This window comes from Asterias rubens, chromosome 2 (genome assembly GCF_902459465.1).
Source record: "Asterias rubens chromosome 2, eAstRub1.3, whole genome shotgun sequence".
NCBI classification, from domain to species: Eukaryota; Metazoa; Echinodermata; class Asteroidea; order Forcipulatida; family Asteriidae; genus Asterias; species Asterias rubens.
Genome location: NC_047063.1, coordinates 4,540,948 through 4,564,635, shown reverse-complemented (window position 1 = coordinate 4,564,635; position 23,688 = coordinate 4,540,948). Strand labels below are relative to the sequence as shown.

General features: G+C 40.8%; 1 protein-coding gene across 8 annotated transcripts in view; it reads left to right on the top strand.

Annotated features, from left to right (window-relative positions):
• The window catches only part of LOC117303737 (filamin-A-like), a 120,451-nt gene that overhangs the window by 24,080 nt on the left and 72,683 nt on the right, over positions 1 to 23,688 (top strand). For all 8 annotated transcript variants that reach the window (XM_033788060.1, XM_033788077.1, XM_033788084.1 and 5 more), the window contains exons 3-8: positions 18,906 to 19,169; positions 19,566 to 19,663; positions 20,213 to 20,341; positions 21,342 to 21,554; positions 22,443 to 22,605; positions 22,772 to 22,972. In XM_033788060.1, the coding sequence (XP_033643951.1) occupies positions 18,906 to 19,169; positions 19,566 to 19,663; positions 20,213 to 20,341; positions 21,342 to 21,554; positions 22,443 to 22,605; positions 22,772 to 22,972 (1,068 nt within the window). The remainder of the gene's footprint in view (positions 1 to 18,905; positions 19,170 to 19,565; positions 19,664 to 20,212; positions 20,342 to 21,341; positions 21,555 to 22,442; positions 22,606 to 22,771; positions 22,973 to 23,688) is intronic.

The following is a 23,688-nucleotide window of genomic DNA, read 5'->3' as shown; positions in this document are numbered from 1 at the left end:
TCATTGATCGTTTCTTTAAACATTGGCTTCGGCTGAGGCTGAGGCTCTACCCATGGTCCTTCTTGGCTTCGGGATTCTCAAGCTTGGGCTCTGGATTGGCATCTGGCTTGGGCTCTGGCTTGTCATCTGGCTTGGGGTCCTTCTTGGCCGCTGGCTTGAGCTCCTGCTGTGCTCCGGCTTGGGCTCCTGCTTGGGATCTGGCTTGGACTCTGGCTTGGCACCTTGCTTGGGCTCTGGCTTGGGCTCTGGCTTGAGCTCCTGCTTGGGCTCTGGCTTGGGCTCTGGCTTGGGCTCCTGCTTGGGCTCCTGCTTGGGCTCTGGCGTGGGCTCTGGCTTGAACTCTGGCTTGGGCCATGGCTTGGCATCTGGCTTGGGCTCTGGCTTGGCATCTGGCTTGGGGTCCTTCTTGGTCTCTGGCTTGAGCTCCTGCTGTGCTCCGGCTTGAGCTCCTCCTTGGGATCTGGCTTGGGCTCTGGCTTGGCATCTTGCTTGGGCTCTGGCTTGGGCTCTGGCTTGGGCTCTGGCTTGTGCTCCGGATTGGGCTCTGGCTTGGCATCTGGCTTTGGCTCTGGCTTGGCATCTGGCTTGGGCTCCCGCTTGAGCTCCTGCTTGGGCTCTGGCTAGGGCTCTGTCTGTTATTGAAAAAAAGTGCGGTTTGGGTATAGAAAGTCAGATGGAGCCCAAGCTGAGGGCGTGGTTTCAGAAGGGGACCATTGTCTTGATTGGTGATGCTAGTTTGTTTAAAGACACTGGACACTAATGGTAACTAAATGTCCAGTCTTCTCACTTGGTGTATCTCAACATATGCAGAAAATAGCAAACCTGTGAAAATTTGAGCTGAATTGGTCGTCGTAGTTGCGAGATAATAATGATAGAAAAAACACCCTTGTCGCGCGAAGTTATGTGCTTTCGGATGCTTGATTTCAAGACCTCGAAATCAAATTCGTGGACCATTACTTCTTTCTCAAAATCTACATCACTTCATAGGGAGCTGTTCTGTTAAGCAATATTTGTCTGTGCATAGCAAGTGTTTTTGCTGACAGGCTTTATGAAATTTGCCCCTGACAGAAATAGTCCTGCATTCCATTGATGTTTACCATCAAGGTATGATCACTTGACAGTATTAAAATGTTAGCCTAAAGGTTTCTGACAGATTTCTGTCTTTTTTTGTTGTGTGCAAGTTTTGACATGTTTTCAAAACATAAGAAAACTTGTTGATACCATTTCTATCTCCTGCAACAAAAACCCCTGTCTTCTTGATTTGCACCCTCTTTGTCCTTGCATAATAAGCTTCCCTGGTTCAGGTGACCTAGCCCCTGGGGTCACTGCAAGAGCATGTAGGTACTAAGCAGGAGGCAGGAGACCCTTTTTATTATATATACAAGGATACCAGTCATTGTCCATAACTTGACTGTGTGATAATAGTTCTGGTATGTTGATTTGTAGACAGACGACCCTGCTCTATAGTGACCCAATGATTCCCAAATCGTGACCTCATTATGAGGTCACGATTTGGGAGGCTACTTTCTAATCTTTTTAAATTTTTATGTGGAGGAAGGATGGGTGCTGTCAAACTCCATGGTCAATTCAGTCTGTTAAAAGCACTGGACACCTTTGGTAACTGTTAAAGACCAATTTGTTTACTTGGCTAACCCAACATATTATGCAATATAAAATTGACTCGATTGGTCATCGAAGTTGCATGAAAATAATGAAAGAAAAAACACCCTTGTTGCACAAATGTGTTTGCTTTTGAGATGCCTAAGTAAGTTTGTACAGTGTATACAACTGTTGGAAGACCAATATAAATTAGTATGCCTTTGGTAATAGTATGCATTTGGGTGCAAGGAAGAGTGAATTGTAGCCCAAACTGGAAACTGACAGAAGTTTCAGCCTTTGCTTTCAATGCCATCTCGAAATATGTGAGAAGTATGTGAGAAAATACAGGGAGAATTCTGACAACTAGGCCTACAGTACGTAAACGCAAATACTGCCGGACAAGAAGTACTGCAAAGTTCATTCATGGGGCGAGAAAGCCAAGATTTAAACAGCTTTCTGAAGACATGGTCTGAAGCCATCTTTATTCTTAAAGGTGCATTGTTCACCTCTCAGTGCTGAGAGAGGAGCTGTCTTCACATAATGCGGAGACAGTTCTAAACCTCCTGCTATAATGCTTAACTTCACCACAAAAGGACTTAGGTTTAAATGGCAGTGGCTTTAGGTAGAGGTATATCTTGGCATTTAATGATGAAAGTTTCTCATTAGAACGGCATACCGTTACACCATGGCAAATCTTGACCTCACGCAGTCTTGATTGTACTGCTAGGTGTCATCTGGTTGCACCTTGGTTGCACCGTGGTTTCACCATGGTTGCACACACAGCGGTATTGACTCCAAATCGTCATGGAAATCTTACGTTTATTTGAAAATAAGAAGAAAATGATGGCTGCTAGTACGTTGTGATTTAAAGGCAGGTTGTGTTTGGGGTAATAAGTCCACTTACAACTTGTTAGTTTATAACACTCTGTGAAGAGCACTGTTGAGTTGTTGATGTTATAAGGCATTAAATACACTGGACACTATTGGTAATTGTCAAAGACCAGTCTTCTCACTTGGTGTGTCTCAACAAATGCATAAAATAACAAACCTGTGAAAGTTTGAGCTAAATTGGACGTCGAAGTTGCGAGATAATAATCAAAGAAAAAACACCCTTGTCACACGGAGTTGTGTGCTTTCAGATGCTTGATTTCGAGACCTCAAAATTCTAAATCTGAGGTCTCTAAATCAGAATTTGTGAAAAATTACTTCTTTCCCGAAAACTACTTTACTTCAGAGGGAGCTGCTTCTCACAATGTTTTATACTATCAACAGCTCTCCGTGTAACCAAGTAAGTTTTTACGCTAAAAATTATTTTGAGTAATTACCAATAGTGTCCACTGCCTTCAATAACAACAAACATTTACTTTGTGAAGGACACTGAAGAGCCGTTTAGATGCAATTGAATTTGGAAAAGGCTCCTGGCCTTAAAACGCCTTCTGGGCATCTGGAAGCACACAGTTATACGCATCAATCAAGGGTGTTTTTTTCCTTACATTGCTTTCTTGCAACTTTGATAACTTAATACGCCCAAAAGGTTCGTTATGTTATGCATATGTTGGGATACACCAAGTGATGATACGACTACATACGTGTGTATGTATCCTTCCTTTAAACTGAGATATTTATATGAAGTTTTCTCCTGAAGTAACTTTACAGAGAATGGTGAGGTGGCTATATGCTATTGAAAGTGGCACTCTCCAACTCCGTAGAAACAACAATTTACCTGACAGGTCCTGTTGTACATGTCATGTACAAGGCCTGTATTGTACATTGGATAGGGATAGATCTTTGGTGTAACGCTGTGGGTACTATAGCTAGTCTATGGTGGGACACACCCATCTAATGTGTGGGAGGCATTGTGGTGAAACTTTCACCTGAGCGAAATATAGCCTATAGACTTCACAGGAGGTTTCAATGCTGGAGCTTTGGAGGCCTTGGTAGTTTCTACTGAATTAAAGGACACGGCTATTGTTGCAGTAAACTGGAATTGATCTGTGGTGTGTTCATAATGGTGCCAGCATGGCCCTGGCTGTGTGCTCTGACAAGTTGTCCCCTCAGCCCAATTTGATCAAGCTGTTAAGCAGAAAATTCTACTTAGCAAATCTATTTGCTATAAGCAAACAGATTATTGGGACACCAGTGGCAATAATGCAAACATTTAGTGGGAACTATAGACTAGTCGCAACAATGTAAACTTTTTGGCTGGTTTGCTAAGCAAGATTTTTCTGTGCTTAGCAAGTTTTTGGCTGCTCACTCACAGGCTGTATGAAATTAGGTTGTGGCCATGGCATTGAAGCTTGTACATGTAGTTGTTCACACATTTTGGTTTTTCAATCAAGTGTTCACTTACAGAATTCTCAATCTCTGGCCTGGGAAAGAAACTAAATGAAGGGGACGGAGTTTGAAAACATTGAGACTTTATCTCCCGTCTTTTCAGAAGGACTGCTTCAACAAAGAAGAGCTTATTACTTGGCTATTCATGTGTGGTTCTTCTTTCACCTTGAAGAGCTTTTAATTTGAAAAGCCATACTTGATTTGAAGGTAATTTAACAAGGGCCTGTATTATTCAAGGCCAATCTGAGTCAAATGAATGTACATGTATGTATATGACATGTATTTAGAGGCACTGGACACTGTTCAGGTAATTATTCAAAATAAATGTATGCATCAAAACTTACGACGGGGTAACTGAAAGCTGTTGATTGAATACAACATTGTGAAAACAGCTCCCTCTGAAGTTGACTAGTTTTTGAGACAGAAGTTATTTCTCGCTAAAATATTTGAATTGAATTTGAATATTTGAATTAGATTTTTGTGGCTGTTTTCATGTAAATATTGGGGTGTCGTGACAGAGTTGGTTAGAGCATTGGACTCAAGTTGTGTAGTTTAACAGTAGGCAGGTTTGAATCCTGGTTTGGGGACTCTGGGCAGTCACAACACTTGTGTCCTTTGGCTGTGCACTCTATCATAATTGCTTCTCTCCTACCAGAAGTACAAATTGGTACAGATTAGACCTATGGAGTCTCCTATGTAGGACTTGTATCCTCTGTCAAGAGAGAACAGAACAGTCGTTACCAAGGGAATCGCCTATTGAGTTGAATCCTGGTCTGGTGACTCTGGGCAGTGTATCCTTGAGGTGTGCACTTTATCATAATTGCTTCTCTCCTACAAGAAGTACAAATTGGTTCTGGCGCGACCTGTGGAGTTTCCTGTGTAGGACTGGTATCCGGTCAAGGGAAAATAGAACAGTCGATACCAAGGAAACCGAGTATATAAACACTGGTCTGATGAGCCATACTGTCTCAGGACAGACTTTACTTTTTCATTTTCTTTTTTTCATTTGAGAAAATGTGAGCAATGCTTTGAAAACCAGAAAGATCAAGTAGCCAATATCATGCTGCCCCCATTTCGGTCATGTTCCTCAAATTGAATAACAATAATGAATGCTAATAATCATTTTGAAAATAGGAACCAGACTATTTAGATTTTCCAGCCTCGGTTTGGTACTATTGATATCAATGGGAGAAATTCAAGATGGCCGCACCATGATAAAGGTCTACAGTGCGGCAGATTGCACTTCATTTACAGTGAACAGTGTATATCACCGCTAGATAGAAACCTCATAAAAAAAAACCTTATCAATCTTGATAACATAAATTGTCGCCCTATAAACGCATCTCAAGGGTGTCAAGCTCTCATAACTGTCCTCTGTTAATGATCCATATGTACAGAGTTATGGAGTCTGTTGGATCCAATTTAACCAGGATAATTCTGCTAAAGACACTAAATCATTGCATGCTTTGTTGCCTTTGTAGAGTTGAGAGAGAGTGAACAACCATGTTATTCGTCAAGCTGGCGTGAGGGTCATCAATTCTGTCTGAAAAATGATAATTTTTAAATAATCGGGTTCACCCAAGGGTTTTTTCGAAACTAATGAGCATTCTGTTCATCCAAGTTTTGGAAGTTTGGCTGAAACACTGTCTGATAACGAAAACAAGAACGATCAAAATGCAGGGCCTCAATTGGTTGAATGCTCCACGCATAATACGCCCACGCTCATTCAACCAATCGAGGGGGTGCATTTTTATTGTTCTCGTTTTGGTTCTCGTTACCTGTGTGACCGGGCCTTTCCCCAGTGTGGAAGTCCAGTGAAACTCAATTTCAAAAATTGTATATGGAATAGAAACTAGAGTTGTGCAAACACTGCTGTACTTCCCTTTATTAAGCTGTGCATCGACACCTTCCACATGGCTAGTTGCAGTACTCATGCATATTGTGTACGTAATTAGAATTTACATACCTAACTCTGAAAGTCACCTGCACTTTTAATTATCTAAGTGTGAGTAAACCAGTGTAGTTGGAGATAAATTAACACCGATGACTTGACCCATTTCAAGGTGTGCTGTGCACTTAGACCGTATCTTAATTGACGGCTTCGGCTACGGCTGTTGCTAAGGGTGTTGCTAAGGATGTCCTATATACTTCATGCATGATGATGCGGACATCTAGCCATAGCCGTGGTCGCCAGTTGAGACAGGGCCTTGCTCTCGCCTGTCCTGTTCGCCATTGCGGGAATCAAAATACTAAATGTCCAAAAGAATTTACTCTCTAAATAGCGGAAACTGTAGACACACATTGCGCAGGGTGTGTTCAACAGTAGTTGCTGCATCCATTATGAAGAACAGTTCATAAATACCTCAGACAGTTTCGCTATTCCTATTGTTGGAGAGTGCGTCTTGTGGGTGTGTATAAACCTTTGTATACGCGCGACGCGTACAGCATTCCCTTATAAGTAGTTGTTTACCCGAGAGCCTTACCATTTCAAAGCTGGAGGGGTGTTGTGTTGAAAGAAACCATTGAACAATTATAATGTTTGCATTTATTTTACTTTTTGACGAAAAGGTGTTGATGTTTTTTGACCGAAAAGGTATTTATGAATGGAATCAAAGTGTGTTGAATCGGTTTTCAAGTAGTGGTTTAAATCCGCCAAGGCCTGGTTCTTGATAATGTACCGTCACTTTGTCTCGGTAAAACTATCAAGAACCAGGCCTCGTTGGGTTGAAAACCTCTTCACCACACATTGATTCCCTTATTATTAGTTTTTGCGATCACACTTCTTCACTGGCAGGGAAATGTTCTCCCCCCCCCCACCCCCCACCTAAAAATAACCACCCAAATATCATGCCTGTTTCACCTGACGTCTAATTTCATTGAACAAAATTTTGCTCACTGAAGAAAAAAACATTTTGCGCATGATGCTTTATTCCTTGAAACTGTCTCTCAATGAGCTGGGGTGTGGTTTGCTACAAGTTATGGTTCAGTAATTTGACACCACACTCAGGTTGGCACGCTGTCTATGTACATGGGTACATACATGTAGTTTATTATTTCTTCTAAGGATCAGGGGTTAACTTTGGTATCATTTATTACATGTCTGTCTCTTAGAACATTAAAGGGAAGGTACACGTTTGGTAATTACTCAAAACAAATATTAACTTAAAAACTGAGTTGGTATCGAGCATTGGAGAGCTGTTGATAGTATAAAACAGCTGGAGAAACGGCTCCTTCTGAAGTAGAATAGATTTTGAGATAGAGGTGATTTCACACTAAATTAAAACAAAAGACTTCTAGCCAGAAGTCTTTTATTCCTTACTGAAAGCACACAAATAAGTCCACCAAGGATGTTTTTTCTCTTGTCATTTTCTCACAACTTTGATGACCAATTTAGCTCAAATTTTCACATGCTTGTTATTTGATTGCTTATATGTCGGGATACACCAAATGACAACACTGGTCTTTGACAATTACCAAATGCGTACCTTCCCTTAATTAAGTTGTTCATTTGGAGACAGCAGGATACACCTACTGCTATCTGGCAGTTCTGTTGACTCGAGTGTGTGACCGGGACTCAGTCTGACTCGTGTTACATCACTGCTACGTAGGTGGTGTAGTCATGCAGTGTGTTGGCCCACTGGCCAAAAAACACCAGTTAAAACACCTGAGGACAAGTCAAAATTCACTCTTAAGTGGTTCGGGTTGCAAGTTCAGTGTTGAAAAGATCCCCATTTAGTATGAAAATTTTTTGAATTTTGAGGTCTCAAAATCAAGCATCTCAAGCACACAAGTTGTGCAACAAGGGGGGGTTTTTCTTCCGATATTCTCTCGCAAATTCGACAACCAGTTGAGCTCAAACTGTCACAGGTTTATTTATTTATATGCATATAATGTTGAGATACACCAAGTGACGAGAAGACTGATGACACTTACATGTACCAATAGTGTCCAGTGTCTCTAAGGGCAAACCCTGCCATGTTATACCACAGTATTCAGAAGACTATTTGAGTGATGCCTTTGATACTGAACATAACAAAATGAACATTACTAAAAAAGAATAAAACACTACACTTTTGTATGGGTTGTTTTTGAAAAAATTCTATGAATTGAATTAACACATGCGTGTAGTTGTACTTCAAGAGAAGTGATGGGAGTTACCTCTAGTGACCTCGCTAGTCACTGTCTGTCTGTTCTCTGCCACACCTGCCAATCAAATCGTCATCAACGTTGTACCTTGACCAGACTAAAATCCATTCAGATAATCGCAGATAGCATTAAGTAGAGCATTCTTTGTTTGATTGGCAGATGACTCGGTGACAATGACCTTCCGTTTTTTAAAACACGGCTACTTAAAATTGATGAGGTCGCGCAAATTAAATCAACAGACAGCCCCTTGGACTATAGACGCTGATTTTGGAAGTTCAAACACTTAAAAAAAAACTTCATGTACACGTAACAGAAGTTTGTTAACTTCATTGTTGAAGAAGGGAAATATTTCGTCATTCTTTAAACAGCAGTTAAAGGCAGTGGACACTATTGGTAACTACTCAAAATAATTATTAGCATAAAACCTTACTCGGTAACGAGTAATGGGGAGAGGTAGTATAAAACATTGTGAGAAACGGCTCCCTCTGAAGTGACAGAGTTTACGAGAGAGAAGTTATATTCCACAAGTTTTATTAGAGACCTCAGAATTAGATCTTGAGGTCCCGAAATCAAGCATCTGAAAGCACACAACTTCATGTGACAAGGGTGTTTTTTTAGGAGACGGCCTAAAGCTAGATAGCTCAGTTGGTAGAGCTCTGACCCTTTAATCCAGAGGTCCTTGGTTCATGTCCTGCTCTAGGTCTTGAACGTCCCTCCTGAAGGGTGTGGCAGTTTTCCCCCAGACTAGCATTTTACCCCATTCAACTGCAAACATGCTTGCTGAAATGTATTGCGATGCAATGCATGACACCAGGCATACACATCCTAAGCCAGTTATATTATCACACACAAAGTTATTGAGCAAGGCCCAGAAATGTGCGCTGTTTGAGATTCTGAGTTTACCGTGAACCACAGGATTTTGGAAAGCTCAATCATTCAATTCTTAGAAGCTAGGATAATACATGTATTTTAGCTGTTGACGTTTCAATGGGCACTAAGGAAAATACTGCAGGCACAGCTTAGAAAATTGCTTTTTATTTTTTATATTTTTATTTTTTATAAATAAACAGACAATCGCAGTGCTTGGTATTGTTCATAATGAGCTTTCGAAACTAAGCACAAAGAAATATTAAAATGGTTACGAAACCCAAGTGTTGCATTCTAATGCCTTTTGCAGAATGCCCAGACTGGTCAGGCTAGCCGGTTGCTATGCAGAATATGTGTCAGCCATGTTAGGAATGTTTGGTGATTGACCAATCACAGGGGAGCTTTCATGTGGCAGTAGACCCAATGGTGATCTTAATGTGATAACATGATAACCAAGCAAAACCGGATTCAAGTTGAATAACATGTTGGAATCTAAAATTGCAAAAATTAAAATAAAATTAAAGGAACGTTACAGAATTGGTAAGAAACAAAAGTCGTGAAGTTAACAGATTTACATTAAACTTACACGGTCTAATGATGACGATAGAAGAAAACATCCATTGAAATATTTCTGTCTGAAATGTCATATTTGATGAGAAATAAATAATCTAATTTCGCGTATGGAGTTTATCGCTCAGTGAGCGTTTTATTCATTTTTGTTTTGGCATCGATGCAATGCAAAATTTGAAATCAGTTTTTCACTATTCTCTCGTGACCCAGATGGCCGATCGATCTCAAACTTCTACAGGTCTGCCAGTTTATGTATATGGTGGATTTCATAAAGTGCTTACACTGCCAGCAAGTCTTTTGCTACCAAAACCAATTCTGTAATGTTCCTTTAAGTGAATGGAAATGTATTTGAAACATTAATTAGGCCTGCAACCCCCTCTTCCCTGGTGAAACACCATCACTAAAGAAAAGGGGGTTTGTTCAGTGCGGATATTTGCTGACATCTTGCCAATTCATTGGTGCAAGGTCTTTAATTTCACTTTCTCATATCTTTATTGATCAAAAAGGCTTTATAAATAAAGAATGTACACGTGTATTTGAAAGACAAAATCAACAAGGCAACGAATAAACGTTGTCTGTTTTTGCGAAACAATTACTTTAGAGACCACTTTTGACCAACATTTACCAGGAGTCCAAAATATGCAAGACCGTTTTTGTTCACCTGTGATGTTTCTTGCAAACAACCTTTTGTAGGCCTATTTGTATGTTGTTGTTCATTGTTATTAATCCATATACCTAGGTGTGGAATGTGCCGTTTGGTTTTGATTCTGAAAGTTTATCTTTGCACACATTGCGTGCATTTGTTGTATACTAGAAAAAGGACCCAGGCCTACCGTTTGTTCTGCAATTTAATCTTGAAATTCAATAGCGCCCAAATCTTAGTTCTGCAGGAACTTTTCAGATCAATGGTAGGACAATTTGCTGTTGAGACAGAAACACCATGTTTTCTGTTTGTAGCTTTGTGTTCTTGATGAAATAATATCCGTGTAACCCTTATAAGGTATTTCATGAGATATAGGGAAAGAGACATCAAAAAGATTAAAAGTTTTATTATTTCAGTGGGAAAGTTTACCATCCTTCGGAAACCTTTCCTGTAAACCAGGTATGAGGTGGTTTTCTGAGGAACCACATGTGAGAACAGAATTGCTGGTTCTGGCTTGAAACTGGCTCACTTTTATGATAGATGCTAAATTTGAATCGGGGATAAAGAATATTAGTTTCGGTTTTTACCCATACACCGATGTATGTTAGCAATGTATACTTGGTACTTCCCCGAGTCCTGTGAAAAAAAATATATTACTCAAGTGAGATTCGAACTCCTGACCCTTGCAACTCTAAAGCAGTGTCTTACCAACTAGACCAGTGAGATTGCCGGGTAGCTAGAGGCAGTTTGAATCCTCTTTTTGGCAGCGAGTACTGCAATGTAATAGTACCACTTTTGCTTCTTATCAGACTGACCATTCCTTTACCGAAGAGAAATGGTGGTTTTCCATGAACTACTTTTATGTTACTTCCAACACCATGCAAACTTCAAAATGTACTTGTCAATAGGATACAAGGCCTTTGGCTTTTATGGTAACTCTGGTAGACTGTGTACAGGTGATTTAATTCAAATGCAATGAAAGGGCAATTTGGTTACGCACTACTGAGGCGGTACAATTAAACAAAATCTGATGTGGATTTTGTTATTAGTTGAGGTTAAAAGATGATTGATAGAATAAGGTTTTATGTAGGGTAAACTTTACCCTAAATCAAACCTTATTCTAACTTTACCCGGTAAAGTTACCAGTGTATCTTCCAATTTGAATGGTTTGGGATGACAGCGACCCTGGGACTTAGTGTCAATAACGGAAAATGCATCCAAGATATCATGACTCTGTGCAAGGCTGATTTACTTCCTAAATCTGTACACGTCTTCCTGTATATTACACACTTGATACATCATTACAACTTCCTTTTTGATTAAGGGGTGGTACATTATACAATCGCTGTGACGGGGTCCATGGCGTTTTGTACACCCAAGGGGGAAAATGGAACCCGAGGCGAAGCCGAGGGTGCCAATTCCCCTCGAGGGTGTACAAAACCCATGGACCCCAGTCACAGCCTGCAACATTTGTTTTGTTATACCTTTGTTTAATTGTTATTCCTCTTCTCGAAGTTGTGTTGTCATCTTCAAACATTTTTACGATGGACTATTCATTGTTAAATAAGCAGACGAACAAGAAACAAATCCCTCGAACCTGCGCTTGTTTCGTACACAGCGCTGGAAATCGACCATCGCTGGGAACGATCAAGGTGATGTACACCGGTGTACATCACTTTTTATGTTACCCGGCCCGTCCAGCCATGTAACATGCGTTTTTGTTGCGCGTCACGTGATTGGTTCTTGACCAATCAAACTTTACAGTTTGTTACCGAGGTATAATAATACGACATGAATCTTTTGAAGGCCATTATTCATACAAATTTCTCTGAAGTTATTTTTAAATCTGAATGTTTGCGGCTATGAGAAGTTGTCTTCAAACTTTGTTATTTCCATTTTGAGGAGCCAGCACTTACCAGAAACTATTCTTAATAACTGAGAAGAACCAGGTTTTGTTTAAAGGCAGTGGACACTATGGGTAATTACTCAAAATAATTATTAGCATAAAACCTTACTTGGTAACAAGTAATGGGGAGAGGTTGGTAGTATAAAACATTGTGAGAAATAGCTCCCTCTGAAGTGGAGTAGTTTTCGAAAAAGAAGTAATTTTTCAAGGATTTGATTTCGAGACCTCAGATTTAGAATTTGAGGTCTCGAAATCTGAAAGCACACAACTTCGTGTGACCATGGTGTAACAAGGGTGTTTTTTCTTTCATTATTATCTCGCAACTTCGACGACCGATTGAGCTCAAATTTTCACAGGTTTGTTATATGTTGAGATACACCAAGAGTGAAGACTAGTCTTTGACAATTACCAATAGTGTCCATTCCAATGTCTTTAATTCTCCACGAATGTGTGCAAAGCACAATTTGGTGTTTTCTGAAACTTTCAAGAAGCTGTTCTAGAATGTTGTAGAATGCATAAAGGGCCCTTTTACGGTGCAATTATATTTCCCAGATATATTATCAGCGGATCACGAAACCTTTATTCAGGAGTTTTTTATAGTGCCGTTTAAAACAATAATCGCTGACAAACATATCATTGCAGGTACCAGCCACAATCGTTTAAAAACAACAACAATAATAGTTTGTATGTACGTGTGTAGATCTCCCTGCCTCCAATTTATGAGCTATTTGGACCAAAAGAACCCTTGCATGTGACCTCAAAAGCCAAAATAGCGCCCTCTCTGAGGTCAATGAAGACTTATCATTGGTTGAGAGTTGTGCGTGGCATACACATGTGCGCACATTTCCAGTGTAACCATTTATTTGACTCCGGCGGTGGCAACCGATAAAAAGTGTCGAAATCAAGCATGGCTCAATTCTTCAAAATCTTTGAAATCCTTTGGATGATTTTGAAGGACTTGGGAACATTAAAGTTCTGAGAAACTATTGTTGTGCCTTATCTTGAAATACCAGTCACATGCTGTGAAACTCAAGTCATGAGCTAGTGTTCCTGACTTCCTCTGCTTTGAATCACCTTGAGTGTGGAAGTTTGGTGTTTGGTTTGTTTGATGTTTGTGTTACATGATGGGTCCTTAAGAATGTGGAACCTTCAACAGGGAATTAAGGTTGGGAAAAGTCTGAGGCACGGTTAAAGGAGCTGTGTTGTCACCAAAGCAGGTCTTTGAAAACGCGTTCATAAATCCATGTACAGCCACAGGTCTGCTTTGATCAGAACGCACAGCCCCTTTAAAGGCATTAGATTTAGATAATGAAACAGAAATGGGGCCAAATCTAAGCATGAAAAGCCTGAATTAGTTACCTGAACCGTCACTGATAATAAAAGAGAGATGTTGATGGTAAGGAATGGCCAAACTATTTTACTGGTGTTAGGCCTTTGAAAATGTCTCATTACCAGTGGTAATGAAAGATTTGTGATCTGTAATTGTGATAAGTCCGAATTAAAAAAACTTGTGAGAAATTATAATCAGAAGATATTTTTGTTTCATTGATTCATTTTAAAAGAAGAAAAAGAAACGATGGACTGAATGCATATAAATGTACATAATGCAGAACCACAAGCGTTTGCTTTGAAATTCTGTCAAAAAACCCTGGAATGTATGGGAGCCCTTTGGCCTTCCATTGAAGAGACAGGTATTCTGTTGGGTTGTTTACAAAGTCTGACTCTGAGGTGCAACCACACAAGGAGGGATAGCTGACCTGTTCCAGAAAACACAAAAGAGTGTGCCTGATAATGCTTCAACTTGCACAAGTCCCTGGGAAAGCATCAACTTGCCCAAGTCCTTTTTGGGTGGATGAGAGCCACCATTTACACACACACACACACACACACACACACAGCACTCCTATACATTAGAGGACACCTATTGTACGTGCTGTTGTTGAAGTATTGAAGCAGTCCCCATTGGTTTTGTACACAAATGACTAGTGAGGACCCATGAAAACAAAGTACCGACTAGTGAGGACCTATTGTCCCTATTGTAAAATGTCCTCGGACGTAAAGGCAATACAAACACACCAAAACAAGCAGGGCGTTTAGTTGAATGGTTTACTGCTAAGCAATATCAGCTACATGTACATGTAGAGCAGCTACTCTCCATACCTTAACTTCACAATTGCTTCTTTTACTGCAACAGGTTCTTGGCGTGTTAGTCTGTAGGCCTATTTAAAAGTTGGGCGAAAGTGTAGAGAAAAACACAGTTGACGAAAATCATGTTTGACTAGTGCTCACACACAATTCCACTGCGCTGGCTTTCTCTCCTGGTAATTGTACACATTGCATGAATGTGGAGATTTGGAAGTTGAACTCTGACATTCATTCTGGTGTGAGACAGAAAAGAATGTAGGCTCTATACTTTTTGCAAGAACATGTAATTTTGTATGTACTGTAAAAGAAAAAGAAATCGAACACTGTTGTGAAAGGAGTATAGAACGTTTACTTTGGAGGTTAGTAGTCAACATGTGTTTAAAGTCCTTTGCACCAAACTTGGAACAATCAATGAACTGGCACAGTTTGTTTTTGCCACCACTGTTAAATGTGACAAAATCTTGGTAGTGATACATGTTGTACGTAGGCCTATACATATGTACATGAACTGACATTGGTTTATTGAGGCCAATTTTGTCACAGGTTTTTTACCTCTTTTTAAAATCAAGAGCCTACGACGTGGTTCGATTAATAAGTCGGAAAGTTTGCTATGAAAGAAAATGCAACGGAACCATCCTACACGTAGCTGCATTCAGTCTTGAAATTGTTTTCTATCAATCAAATTTATCCACTTGGAAAGTTTTTCCTCCCAAGAACCACAACTTTAAAGCCATTGGACACTTTCGGTAAACAGTATTATCCAAGGCCCACACTTCGTGTATCACAACTTATATATTTGCAATAACAAACCTGTGAAAATTTAGGCTCAATCGATCATCGGGAGTCCGGAGAAAATAACGGGAAAACCCACCCTTGTTTCTGCACGTTTTGCCAAGTCATGACATGTGTTTCAAATAAATCCGTAATTCTCGATATCGAGAATTGATAATTGTTTTAATGTTTTCTCAAAAAGTAAAGCATTTCATGGAATAATATTTCAAGAGAAGTCTTTCACCATTACCTTCTGTAAACCCTGTAAGTTATGTGTAAATCTGTGAACTTTAAAACAAAATTCTGCACCGAAAGTGTCCAATGGCTTTAGTGCAAAGGACTCCTTCACAATCAGATTGTGTCACCAGTGTTACAATCAATCTAGGCAATGAACTTAGACTAAGTTAGTTACTGAGTCAGAGTTATATAGGCCTAAAGGGAGTGGTTTTAGCTGGTACTTCACTATAATGTATTGTATTGACTAATCCCTGGTGTCAGTATCCAGTATTTGTCGTTGTTTGATCCATTTTTGTACAATATTTCCTTGAACTCTGTCCCTGTGTGAACGCCAAGGAATGCTAGCCCTACATGGGTGGGTGCGTAATTATACAACGCTGTTCACGTACAGCTTAACATTCCCACTGTGCTTTTTGTCATTTCATACATACCCACAGGCACGGTATACAAACTTTGTGGTTTCTGTCAACGTTTTATGCTTCAACTTTGATCCTCAATTTTTACAATTCAAACTGAAACTTTCAAATGCCACTTTTATTACATCGATCGTGATAGTTCAGACTATAAATGACATTATATGTCGACAACAAATAAACTACGACCCTACATAAAGAAAACAGTTGAATAACAAAAAATTTGTTTAGAGAATGAAACCGGTAGCATATTTGCGAGAGTATAGCAAAGAAAAGTCACACGACCATCACATGAATGAAGTGACCTATTATAAGTGAAATATTTTCAATATTTATTTATCTTAGCTTCTCTACGGCCCATCCCTTTTCACATCCTCTCACTCTAGACCGTATGGAATAACCCCTTTGCTGCTATGAAAGTCGCCATCTTGTAGGGCGAACCGTACCGTATGCGCGTCTAAATGCGTACACCAAAGAAGCGCGCGCAGCATTCCCGGTGTGATTTCTACAGCACAAGCACGCACACGCTCACGGACGCCATGTTGTTGGGCAGATATTTGAACGGTGACGTCATATTCAATACGGTCTATAGGGCCTAAGTCTCGGACACACACTACTCCCTCCCCACTTCACTGATCATTAAGGATGTCCTTGTATTTTATAGGTAACCTTATGGTAACCTTATAAGGACGTTTATTGTGTTGACGCCTAGCACCTCAATAATTCCAATCTTCCTTGGTTTAGAATGCCATCTCATCAAACCACAGTTACCACAAATTACTGGTAAATATATTAATAGCAACTGAAAGTACCATAAGCTGCTAGAAAGCATCCCTTTATAGACATAAATCAAGTGCAGAGAATGTGGGTTTATTTTGCCCTTTAACTGGCAATTTCCAAAACACTCTCAACTAATTAAATCAGTCTCCTGTTGGCGAAATTCTTGATTAAAGGGAAGCTGTACGTTTGGGAATCATTCTTAAAACTAATGGCAGTAAAAACTTTGGTTAGCAGCTCTCTGTTTCGAGAGTATTGTAAAGACACTGGACACTATTGGTAATTGTCAAAGACCAGTCTTCTCACTAAAAAATGTGGGTAAAAATCCATTGTTCTCTGTAATGTGTGTGTGCTCAGAACTGCGTAAACAATGGGGATTAACCTGGTAAGTCTGCTGCCACCTAGTGTCCCAGAGTCTCCTTATGTGTAGGCCTACATGTACATCTACCTTTGGATAGGATTAAAATGATCGAATGGTTCGAAAAAACAAAGGTATCCTTTGCCTTTAAGCGAAAGTGAGCACGAAACCAATCACAAATGGTACAATAATGGCCTGGCATTTAGCCTGGCAAACCTTATTTTAGTATGGCAACTTAATTTGCGTTCACCTGGCTCTACAAATTTGGGCCCAGCGGTCGATTTCACAAAGAGTTAGGACGTGTGATTAGTCCTAAGTTAGGACGAGTAACTCGTCCTTACTCGAGATAAGACTAGTCCTAACTCTTTGTGAAATCCACCCCAGGTCTCTTTGTTCGCGTAAACAGTCCAGGGTTGTGGAAAACCATTAAATTAGCTTCGCCTGCGTATACATTTTAGTTTGACGTGTTCTAGAATTGCAGTCATCAATTTAATTGTCCCAAGCATGACATATGGTGCCCACTTGACATAAAATGTACATGATGTATTCCTTACACAGTATGTACATGTACAATGTATTCATTGGCTCAAGTTACTGACGTAAATTTATTCTGTAGCAAGTCATTGAGTATCCTTATCAAATATTAAGAGAGTTTTAAATTTTTTGGTGGCCTTCAAAATTGTGAAATAATATCACAGTTTGATTCCTGAAAGCTGGTGAAACTTATTTCACTTCATCTACTTGGGTTTTGATAAACGTAAGGTTTTGGCTCCGATAAATCAAATTTACATTTATTTTATAATATCGAAAAATAGTAATATCAAAGTCTTATATAGCACACGTATCTACCACACAAGGTACTCAAGTCGCTGAGTATACAAACTTTCAGAAAGTAGGTAATTGCAGTGATGAATTCTGAGACCCAATTATTTAGCACCTTTTATAAGGGTTTACAAGGGGCTTTATTTCTGTTTAATTTTTTTTCAGGATATAATATTATCAAATAATAAACCACAAGGGAAACTGACTGGGTACATTTTAAAATGATTTTGGGTTGAGCAAAGAAAAATTGACTAGAGCGGGATTTGAACCAACGACCTCCGGTTTAACGTGCCGGCGCTCAACCAACTGAGCTATCTAGCCCTATGTTGGTGGTCTCCCTAATTAGTCAATATCTTTGTTCGGGGGTGCCTGTCAGAAGCCATTCAACCGCAAACTGCCGTGTAGCCAGGGATCACACCCGGGTAACGAAACAACCTGGGAAGCGGCAGACAGGGGATCACCTTAAGGGGATGCGACTTGTTATAATAGTATGCGACTTTTTATAATAATATAATATTATGTTTAGACGCCATCTGCCAGGCACACACTATCTTGTATGTGTACACAAACAATGTATACAATATTTTGCTGGCCATACAGTATACATTGTCACAATGTCAACTTACTGTTAAACATCATCATGCCTGTGTCTTTATACATCATGTACATATACTTAACACTGTTGTTCAGAAATTAGTTGAACTGTCAATAAATAAGACCATATTGTGAGTGTGTTTGACAAGTCAACCAAAATAACAACGTAAACAATGTTTTACAACCGATCATAAAATAAAGGTTTTAAAAAAGAAATGTAAATAAGAAATCAATTTGGCCCACAGCATGCATACTTTTCTACATATATGTAGGATTAAAGGATTTTGGTACTTTTCGTAACAGAAAACACCATGTCCACAGGTTTACATTAAACTTACAACGTTTGAAGATCATGATAGTAGAAAGCGTACCTTAAAATATAAGTTGCTGAGATGCTGTAGTTTTTGAGAAATGAGTAAAACAATGTCATGTAAACGTTTTTACATGCTAAAATAATTTTCATCTCATGATCACCGAGACAACAATTATTTTCATGACATCTCAAAAACTACAGTACCTCAACGATATTTCCACTGAAGCTTTCTACTGTCATTATCTACGTGTAAGTTTAGTGTAAATCTGTAGACATTGTGTTTTTTGGCCTACAATAAGTCCATAGACCCTTTAAAACAATCGAACTGTTTCAAAAACCAAAGCTACACTTTGTGAGAAACCCAGCAACTGATTTCTTTGGTTTTCATCTATTTTCTTTTTGTTGCGTAGACAGTACAGATGTCGTAGACGGTAAACGAAAGCTGATCCTCGGTCTGATATGGCTGCTTATTCTCCATTACTCCATCTCCATGCCAATGTGGGACGACGAGGGGGAATTCGAGGAAGATACCACCAGGAAACGACCCCCAACTCCCAAGGAGAAACTGCTGAGCTGGATCCAGAACAAGGTCCCCGAGCTCCCCATCAAGAACTTCACCCGCGACTGGAACGATGGGCGGGCCATCGGCGCCCTCGTAGATGCTGTGGCACCAGGTTAGCAATCCAAAGTCCATGTTTGATGCGAACAAGCAAAATAAGTCGTCGGTCGTGGTTTTGATTATTCATAACCCAGAGCGCCGACATTTACTGCTGTGGTGCTCTGTGCATTTACTGTGGTACCCTTTGCCAATACAAACTTGCATTTTCCCTGGGCCCATTGCAAAATTGCTGAGCTCTCAAGAATAGAGCCCATGCTCAAACGTTTGAAGGGGCACCAAGACCAAGACTAGGGCAACGGAGGCCGTGGCCTTTGTGTAAATTCCTGGCCTGGATTAAAGCCCCCGAGAAAGACTCAGAAACATCAGACCATTAACTAATTTTTTTGCAGTAACTTTTGCAGTAGTAGTCATGATATGTGTTTTTCACTCTTGTTTTTTGTTTTTTCCTCAGGACTGTGCCCTGACTGGGAGGACTGGGATCCCAAGGATAATTTGAAGAATGCCAAGGAGGCCATGAAGCTGGCTCAGGATTGGCTGGATGTACCTCAGGTAAGTAGCCAATCATGGAACGGAACTCAATATCACGAGCCTTGGTTTCAGTAAGCACTAAGATTCGTCTTCAGATGAGTTGTCTATACTGCCATAGTGATTTGTATTCGGGCATAACAATTTGCTCAGCTGTAAGCAGATTGATGAAATGGGGCAAAGAAGACTTCCCAAACCTTACCTGCATCATACAACCACCATGCAAAGCTTTATACAAACTGTAAGTCTTACTTTAAAAATCTTTCATGGTAGAAGAGAGACCAGTTTTGACCTAAAAGCTCAGCTGATTTTAGTTGTAGCGTTCAGTGTTGTCCCCATGCACAAGCTCGCTTCCTCTACGCCCAAATACCGGCTCCGGATTGCACAGTTGGGACAAAATAGGCACAGAGTAGAAAGCAATTAGAAGACAGAATGCCCCACATTTTTGAGAGAAGACACTCCAGAGAGCCCTGAAGTTCATACCGGTACCAATATTCCAGAGAAATATTTCCTTCTGAATTAGTCCACAACTCAGCCTATGTTCCCCTTTTGTTCTTCCTTTGTATCCTGCAGGTGTTGGATCCCAAGGACATGTGCAACCCCAAAGTGGACGATCTCAGTATGATGACATACCTCGCTGAGTTCCCCAAGTGCAAAGTCAAGCCAGGTGCTCCCCTCAGACCCAAATCTAACGCCAAAAAGGTTAGTGAGAATAATAACATCAACCTGAATTGGTTTTTTTATATCACGCGTTTCTCACCTGAATGGCTTCTCAAAGTGCTCCAAGGTCATTACCCCTGGTCACTTGGCCATTTAATACATTCTTAAACCATCTCAGCTCCCTGGAGACTATACAGCATGTGCAACAACTAATGCGCTACTCGGCTAAATCAATCACAAGAACCAACTCTGCCCGTACAAGTACCCATTTACCCTACCCATGGGGAGTCTTTTACCAGGCCTTGAATTACATGGAGGCCATTACCTCTGTTGCCCCTAGTCTCGGCCTTGGTGCCCCTTCAGATGTTTCCTATAATACTTTCAGATTTTGCAATGAAAGTGCCCTTTTCAAAATAAAAATGGCCTTGCCCTCTCCAAGATGAGATTCAAAGCCTGTTATTAACAAGCAAAAGTAATAAGAATAGGAATTTATTCAGCTCAGCACCAGTGTCCTCCAATGTTGATGTCATGGTGCATGAACCCTATTATTGCGCCATTTGTTTCAATCTGTAAACCACATACCTGGGGAGTAGACAGCCTGTGCTGCCAAGTATGGATATGTAGCCACCCAACTTTATTCGTACACTATTTATACCCCTGTTCATTGTGCCCCAAGCCATCCTAAACCATCGCAACTCCTTTGGAGTATGCAGCACTGGCATAAACTGGGCTTACATGTTGCTGATTATTCAGTTCAACAATATCTACCCTCATATTCTACACTACTCTATTCTCCGGGGGGTAACCTGGGAATAACAATCGTCCCTTTCACACTTGGATCGTTTTCCTCTAATCTACCCGGGCAAATGGGCATACGATCATGAATAGCCACCCCTGCTCTGGGGTAGGGGTGAGTGCTAAAACCCTGGGGTATTCTTGAAACGGGCAACCAGCGGCACCCTATATATAAAGGCCACAGTGTGAAAGTGCGCTGGGGTAACATGGTTTTAGAAATTGACACAAATTTCTTTATTTACAACAGGTACGTGCATATGGACCTGGTCTGGAGAAAGGAAACGTGATCAGTGTTCCCACCAATTTCACCGTGGAGACGTTCTCAGCCGGCAGCGGCAAAGTGGAAATCACCATCCAGGGACCCGATGGCAAAACTGTTCCCAACGAGTGCAAGTTCAACAGCGACAAGAACAAGACGTACACTGTGACATACACAGCAATGATAGCTGGTACCCACACGGTAAGCTGTGGTAAAGTAATGATAATAGTGGCTTCTTATAAAGTGTGCATATCCGTCGCCCAGTGACGCTGAAGGCGCTGTAACACACAGTATTTGCCTTCAAGGTATAATAATAATAATTTGGGGGGCTAATCATCCTTACTCGCAGCTAAGAGCTGAATTGCGAAGGACGCGGCTACAACGTGTTCGAGAAGCAGGCATGCAAGGGCACCTTTGGTTGCCAGCCACATCAACCCATTATGACAAAGGAGCACAGCCAAGATCGAAAGTGTTTGATTTTTCCCGAGGGAGGAAAACCGGATTGTCTGGAAAACCCTCGTGGCACAGCAGAGAACCAACGCAGAACTTAACTCACATATGGCCCTGGCCAGGAATCGAACCCGGGTCACCTTGGTGAGATGCGAGCGCTTTAGGCACAAGCCAACCACGCCACCCATGTGTTGGGCTACATGTACATGTATGTTTGTTATATAAGACCTACTATGTATTCCTTTTACATAGCACCATGTTATGGTTTACAGGGTGCTGCGGCGCAATATGCTGCCAATCAAGCCAGGAACACAGGGGCGAACTTCTCCTTTCTATAAGTGCACTGTGTTCTGTTTCTTGCGTTACGCAACACACGGGACCAACTGCTGTATGTCCCATCCGCAGGATGAAGCTTCTTGGTTAAGTGCCCTGCTTAAGGACACAGGTCTCACGGCTGGGGATTCGAACCCACACTCTGCTGATCAGAAACACCAGAGTTTGAGTCTGATGCTCTTAAACCCCAGGCCATGACACACCACAAACTATTCATTGGCAATCTTTCAATCACGTAATGCTTATTCGGGGTAAGAGAAACGATAACTTTGAATAATTTTTTTCATCCACCTCCTTTGCCAACAGATAACCGTTCTCTTCAAAGGACAACAAATTCAGAAGAGCCCGTACACTGTGGAGATTGGGGATATGAAGGGCAATGCATCCAAATGCTCGGCCAAGGGCCCTGGACTGGAGGCAACTGGCCTCATTGTCAACAAACCCACCTACTTTGAAGTCTTTACTGCAGGTTAGAACCCAGAAAACAAAGTGCAATGAATTTGTTTTTGATGAATTGGACTTTATAGCTCAGTTGCTAGAGCATGGACACCTTTCAAGATGTTGTTGGTTTGAGTCCCACTCTTGTAAATGTTTTCTTTGTTCAACCCCCAAAATCATCTCTTTTTGATCATCAGGTGCTGGAGCCGGCACTCCGGACGTGACCGTGATCGACCCCAACGGTGTTACAACAACTTCCAGCGTCAAGGTCACAAACAAGGGAAAGAACACATTCTACGTTGAATACCTTCCAACTGTTGTTGGAAATTACACCATCGAGATCAAATTTGCTGGCCAGCATATTCCAAAGAGTCCCTACACTGTCAGGATATCTTACCGTAAGACTTTTATATTTCTTACGCTGGGAAAAGCTATCTTGGGTTGTGTGTTGTTTAAACGTAAAAAAAGCTGCAGAAATTTAAAGGGGCTATGTCGTCAGGATCAAAGCAGGGCCCAATTTCATAAGAGCTGGGCCCAGTTTCATGGCTCTGCTTACCCCCCGAATTTGGCACTTACGATCACGATTCCCTGCTTACATGCAAGCGCCGTATTACTGCGCTAGCCTTGTAAGTGTAGAATGCCTAGTAACATGTACTATCCAAAGATATGCGCTTACGATCACGATTCCCTGCTTACGTGCAAGCGCCGTATTACTGCGCTAGCCTTGTAAGTGTAGAATGCCTAGTAACACGTACAATGTACTAACCAAAGATATGATACGGGACAGGGTATACGAGGGCAGCTAATGGGTGCGTGTTCAGAATTCCATGTTCAGCCAAGAGCCTGCTGTGGCACATGACCACACAGCCCCTTTAACTACATAGTGAGAACCAATAGTCTCGTATTACAAGGCCAGAATAAGGTTACCCAATTTCATAGAGCTGCTAAGCACAAAAATTTGCTTAGCATAAAATGTCTTCCTTGGTAAAAACAGGATTACCAACCAAATATCAACGTGATTTTCAGGATGAGCACTTAACAGCTGAATACCAGTAACAAGCAATATGCAACAAATTGAAATTTGGTTGGTAATCCTGTTTTTACCAAGGAAGAA